This window comes from Trichomonas vaginalis, chromosome III, assembly GCF_026262505.1.
Source record: "Trichomonas vaginalis G3 chromosome III, whole genome shotgun sequence".
NCBI lineage: Eukaryota > Parabasalia > Trichomonadida > Trichomonadidae > Trichomonas > Trichomonas vaginalis.
This window is the reverse complement of record NC_067205.1, coordinates 27277907-27284669: the sequence shown is the minus strand read 5'-3', so window position 1 is coordinate 27284669 and position 6763 is coordinate 27277907. Positions and strand designations below refer to the sequence as shown.

The 6763-nt window shown below is 33.6% G+C and overlaps 1 pseudogene across 1 annotated transcript, besides 2 other annotated features; it reads left to right on the top strand.

Annotated features, from left to right (window-relative positions):
* The first annotated feature begins 33 nt into the window (after positions 1-33).
* Positions 34-1377: a mobile genetic element.
* TVAGG3_0773440 lies at positions 128-1295 on the top strand (annotated as a pseudogene). Its single transcript has one exon. A coding segment is annotated over exon 1 (1168 nt).
* Positions 1350-1377: a terminal%2Cinverted (terminal inverted repeat of Mariner transposon ID:TVAGG3_0773430).
* Positions 1378-6763: the final 5386 nt, after the last annotated feature.

The following is a 6763-nucleotide window of genomic DNA, read 5'->3' as shown; positions in this document are numbered from 1 at the left end:
CTTGGAAAATAAGTCCTGGAAGAGTATTATAGCGGTGTTCAAAGGTGCGTTTAGCACAGCGCTCTATATGAGACTATAAAGGAGCATATATGCTGATTTATAAATATATAATAAAAATGATGAATATATGTATATGATGAGATATGTTTGTTTTTTGGCGCCATCCGCGGATATAAAATGAATTTTGAGACAAGAGGCGGCTTTCGCTGGCGAATTTGGCGCGGATTTTTTTCATTTTTTAATGAATCTCATTAGAAACATCCTCGCTCTTGCCAAAAAAATGCAAGACTGCCCTAAAAATCTACGAGCACATTGGTAAACATGCTCGGTATGGATGCCCTCCTAGATTTCACTGTAAACGTATATGTTAGGATGTATACTTCATGGCACAAAAAGGCGCCCTCATTAAAAATGAGCAAAAATTCGCCGGATCAAAAGAAAAAATTCAAAAGCAATTATCTTCAAGCGCTAGATGAAGACCCTAAGAAGCATCACTTCAGTAGGATTAGAGGAGATGACAAAAGATACCACGTACAACAGTTCAGTTCATTATCTGCACATTATTTGAACTACAAACTAGCGTATACACGTTGGGTCCGCACAACCTTAATCTCAGTTCAAAAAAAAATCTAGAGTCCAATCTCGAAAGAGCTCCTCTCTATATTGCGTGCGTATCAATCAAGAAAGTTTCGCTTTTTTAGTTAACAAGGGCGGACGAGTTCTTGGTTTCAATATGCAACAGAAAGCCAAAATCATGTGGATCCCCGAAGCGATGAAACCGCAAACATTCCGAAGACAAAAAATTGAACACACCAATGATGATGCTTGTCGGTTTTTTTGGGCGTGTTAATGGCATCATCGCAATGACTTATTCTTCAAAAACCTTAATACGATGAATGCCTCGTAATCTAATTGACATTTCTACTTCAAATTATCAATTCTTGATGAGTTGAGAAATCCAAACAACAAAAACAAAATTTTGCAATTCATTTTGATAATTCAAGCAGTTCACAAAGTCATAAGGGGTAATTGAATTACTTGGTGGAAACATATGTCAAAGTGCTTCCAAACCCAATTTATTACCTGATATTGCACCCTCTGACTTTATTTTATTCGGCACGCCTAAAAAAAGAGAGCTGAAGCGACGCGAATTCGGCGAGTCAGATGCATCTTGAAAAATTTTGTAGAGCAGCAATTTGAGCAATTTCTCATTGATGATTTAAAGCGTGTCTTTCAAGCCTGGCATCGATCGCTGCGAACGCGTGATTTGAATCCAATGCGCTGATTATATTTTAAATAAATTTATTTATATATGTAAACTTGTTTATTCTATTCGCAGTATTAGGTTTGTTGCTAAACACACCTTTGGACACCCTATATAAGGCATTTTGTGAAGGATATATAGCAACCGCCGGGAATTCGGACGGCTTGCTTTTATACAAAATTTGCATGCAGGAAATTCTTGAGTTTTGCGTTGAAATAGATACGGTGCGAGCCAAAAGTGCGCTCGACTCAAAACAAGCATTTATGAGCTTACTTTAAGGGGCTGTTATGAATGAAATTCAAAGGTATTTACGAACTCCTGACCTCGTTCATTTTTGTTGCCTTGAATTCAGCAAAAATAAAGTTTATGTTAGAATGTAGAGCTAACACGTTTTCTTAAACACGTTTTTTCTAACATGGTTTTCTAAAACTCTCGAAAATCATGAAAGTTTACATCCAAAAATAAGTTTATGTTAGCATGGTTAGCATTCTAACACGTTTTCGCTAACACGTTTATCTAACCTCTTTGAATTTTCCATGACTCTTCGCTAAATGTTTTGTCGAAGACTTTCTTTGTAATGAGTGTAAAGGACCCAAAAATAAAGTTCTATGTTTTAGATGTTAGATCTAACACGTTTTCTAACACGTTTTTCTACCTCTTGAATTTTTTCATGAATTTCTTTCGTTAAATGTTTTGTCAAGAGCTCTTCCGTAATGAGTGTAAAGGACCAAAAATTAAAAGTTTTTATGTTAGAATGTTAGATCTCACCTGTTTTTTCACCTCTTTTCTAAACCTCTTGATATTTTCATAGACTTCTTCGCTACAATGTTTGTCAAGACTTCTTGTTAATGAGTGTAAAGGACCCAAAAATAAAGTTATGTTAGAATGTTAGACTCTACACCACGGTTTTCTTAACACGTTTTCTTAACCTCATTTCTACCTCTTGAATTTGTCATGACTTCTTTCGTAAAGTTTGTTCAAGACTTCATCGCTATGAGTGTAAAGGACGCCCAAAATAAATGTTAGGTGAAGAGGTGAAATCTTACCTCTTTTTTCACCCGTTTTTTCACCTGCATTGAATTTCCTAAGATAGAAAAAATAAAAGTTAGTTTTTATTTTTTTTTATTTTGTATGGTAAAGAATATGATTTCAGGGATTTTTTGGACGAAGTGCAATCTTCACTTCGTCAAAAATAACAGTTATCTAATCGAAAAAGTGTCATTTTTTGTATTTGACGAGTGAATGTCGGGTAGATGGTTTAGAATTCTAACGACGTTTTCTAACACGTTTTCTAACCTCATGGAATTTCATGAATTTCCTTTAGAAGAAAAATAAAGTTAGTTTTATTTTTGTATTTTATTTGGGTATAAAAAGATTATGATTTCAGGGGATTTTTTGGACGAAGTGTCAATCTTCACTTCCGGCTCAAAAACAATAACAGTTATCTAATTGAAAAAGTGTCATTTTTTTGTATTGACGAGAATGGTCGGGTAGATGGCTTTAGATCTAACCTCAATTTCTAACCTCATTTCTACCCTCTTGAATTGTCAAGACTTCTTCGTAAATGTTTTGTCAAGACTTCTTCGTAAATGCTTTTGTCATGACTTCTTCGTAAATGTTCTTGTCATGACTTCTTCGTAAATGTTTTTTTCACCTCTTTTTCACCCTCTTGACATTTCATGAATTTCCTTAGAGCAGAAAAAAATAACGTTAGTTTTTATTTTTTTTTCTAACTTTTTATCTTGTAGGTAAGAACAGAAATTCAGTCGAAGCTAAAAACATTCACTAACAAATCTAATGGCGAAACATTCACAAAAGGCACTTTATAACGGTATTGAAGTCTTACGTAGAAGACAAGGATGGTTCATTATGCCCCAACAAATATGTGTCAGCCAGTTTTAGGAAAGGACTTTAGAAAGTTGTTTGGGAAAATTAAGTCCTGGAAGAGTATTATAAGGCATTTTGTGAAGAATATAGCAACCGCCGGAATTCCGACGGTTGCTTTTTATACAAAATTCATGCAGGAAGAATTTCTTGAGTTTTGGTGAAGGAATCGGTGGAGCCAAAAGTGGCTCGACTCAAAACAAGCATTTTATTGAGTTACTAAGCGCGTGCTTATGATATGAATTCAAAGGTATTTACATAACATTCCTGACCTTCGTTCATTTTTGTTGCTGAATTCTAGCAAAAATAAAGTTTATGTTAGAATGCTTAGATCTAACACGTTTCTAACACTCGTTTTCTAACATGGCTCCTAAAACTCTCGAAAATCATGAAATTTACACCAAAAATTAAAGTTTTATGCTTAGCATGTTAGCATCTAACACGTTTTCTAACACGTTTTTCTAACCTCCTTGAATTTTTCTGAACTTTCTTCGTAAATGTTTGTCAAGACTTTGCTTCGTAATGAGTGCTAAGACCCAAAATAAAGTTTATGCTTAGCATGGTATAGATCTAAACACGTTTTTTCTAACACGTTTTCTTAACCTCTTGAATTTTCATGACTTCTATCGTAAAATGTTTTGTCAAGACCTTCTTCGTAATGAGTTCGTAAAGGACCCAAAAATAAAGTTTATGCTTAGAATAGTTAGATCTCACCTGTTTTTTCACACTCTTTTCTAACCTCTTGAATTTGTCAAGCACTTCTTTCGGTAAATGGTTTTGTTCAGACTTCTTCGCTAAATGTTTTTGTCATGACTTCTTCGTAAATGTTTGTCATATTCTTCCTAAATGTTTTTTCACCTCTTTTTTCACCCTCTTGAATTTTCATGAATTTCCTTTAGACAGAAAAAATACGTTAGTTTTATTTTTTTCTAACTTTTTATCTTTGTATGGTTAAGAACAGAAATGTCAGTCGATAGCAAAAAACATTCACTTAACAAATCTAATGGCGAAACATTCACAAAAGGCACTTATAACGGTATTGAAGTCTTACGTAGAGACAAGGAATGGTTACATTAATGCAACAAATATGTGTCATCGTTGTTAGGAAAGACTTTTAGAAAGTTGTTGGAAAATAGTCCTTTGGGAAGAGTATTATAAGGCTTGTGAAGAATATAAGCAACCGCCGGAATTCCGACGGTTGTTTTTTATACAAAAATTCATGCAGGAAATTCCTTGAGTTTGGTTTGAAAGATTTACGGTGGAGCCCAAAAGTGGCTCGACCTCAAAACAAGGCATTTTTATGAGCTTACTAAGGGTGTTATGAATGAATTCAAAGGTAATTTACATGTTACATCCTGACCTCGTTCATTTTGTTGCTGAATCAGCAAAAAATAAGCTTTATGTTAGAATGTTAGATTCTAACACGTTTCTAACACGTTTTCTAACTATGTCTAAAACTCTCGGCAAAATCATGAAATTTACACCAAAAATAAAGTTATATGTTCAGGCATGTTAGAAATCTAACACGTTTTCTAACACGTTTTTCTAACCTCTTGATTCTTCATGACTTCTTCGTAAATGTTTTGTCAAGACTTCTTTGTAATGAGTTGTTAAAGGCCAAAAATAAAGGTTTATGTTAGCATGTTAGATCTACACGTTTTTCTAAACACGTTTTCTAACCTCTTGAATTTTCATGACTTTCTTTCGTAAATGTTTTGTCAAGACTTCTTCGTAATGAGTGTAAAGGACCCAAAAATAAAGTTTATGTTAGAATGCTTAGATCTCACCTGTTTTTTTTCACCCTCTTTTCTAACCTCTTGACATTTTCATGCACTTCTTTTCGTAGAATGTTTTTGTCAAGACTTCTTCGTAATGAGTGTAAAGGACCCAAAAAATTAAAGCTTTATGTTAGAATGTTAGATCTAACACGTTTCTAACACGTTTTCTAACCATCATTGTCTACCCTCTGTGAATTTTTGTCATGACTTCTTCGTAAATGTATTTGTCAAGACTTCATCGTAATGGAGTGTAAAGGACCCAAAAAATAAATGTTAGGTGAAGAGGCTGAGATCTCACCTCTTTTTTCACCTCTTTTTTCACCTCATGAATTTCTTAGATAGAAAATAAAGTAGTTTTATTTTTTTTATTTTGTATGTAAAGATATGCATTTCAGGGATTTTTTGACGAAGTGCCAATCTTCACTTCGTCAAAATAACAGTTATCTAAATGAAAACAGTGTCATTTTTTTGTATTTGACGAGAATGTCGGGTAGATGGTAGATCTAACACGTTTTCTAACACGTTTTCTAACCCATGATTTTTCATGAATTTCCTTAAGATAGAAAAAATAAAGTTAGTTTTATTTTGTATTTTTTGTATAAAAGAGATATGATTTTCAGGCGATTTTTTTTGACGAAGTGTCAATCTTCACTTCGCGTCAAAAAATAAACAGTTATCTAATGAAAAAAGTGTTCATTTTTTGTATTTGACTGAGAATGTCGGGTAGAATGAGTTAGATCTAACCTCATTTCTACACCTCAATTTCTACCCTCTGCAATTTGTCAAGACCTTCTTTCGTAAATGTTTTGTCAAGACTTCTTTCGTTAAATGTTTTTGTCATTGACTTCTTCGTAAAATGTTTTGTCATGACTTCTTCGTAAATGTTTTTTCACTCTTTTTTTCACCCTCTTGAATTTTCATTGAATGTTCCCTTTAGACAGAAAAAATAACGTTAGTTATTTTTTTTTCTAACTTTTTATCTTGTGGTAAGAACAGAAATGTCGGTCGAAGCAAAAAACTTCACTAACAAATCTAATGTCGCGGAAACATTCACAAAAGGCACTTATAACGCGTATTGAAGTCTTACGTAGAGACAAGGATGCGCTTACATTAATGCAAAACAAATATGTGTCCAGCAGCTTTTAGGAAAGACTTTAGAAAGTTGTTGGAAAATAAGTCTGCGGGAAAGTATTATAAGGCATTTTGTGAAGAATATAGCAACCGCCGGAATTCCGACGGTTGCTTTTTATTACAAAATTCATGCAGGAAATTCTTGGGTTTTGGTTTGAAAGAATACGGGTTGGAGCCCAAAAGTGGCCTCGACCTCAAAACAGCATTTTATGAGCTTACTAAGCGGTGTTATGAATGAATTCAAAGGTTATTTACATACATCCTGACCTCGTTCATTTTGTTGCTGAATTCAGCCAAAATAAAGTTTATGTTAGAAATGTTAGATCTAACACGTTTATCTAACACGTTTTCTAACATTGGTTTCTAAAACTCTCGAAAAATCATGAAATTTACACCAAAAATAAAGTTTTATGTTAGCATGTTAGATCTAAACAGTTTCTAACACGTTTCTAACCTCTTGATTTTCATGACTTCATTCGTAAATGTTTTGTCAAGACTTCTTCGTAATGAGTGTTAAAGGACCAAAAATTAAAGTTTATGTTAGAATGTTGATCTCACCTGTTTTTTCACCTCTTTTTCTCAACTCCTTTAATTTTTCATGACCTTCTTCGTAAATGTTTTGTCAAGACTTCTTCGTTAATGGCTGTAAAGGACCCAAAAATAAAGTTTATGTTAGAATGTTAGAATCTAACACGTTTTCTAAACA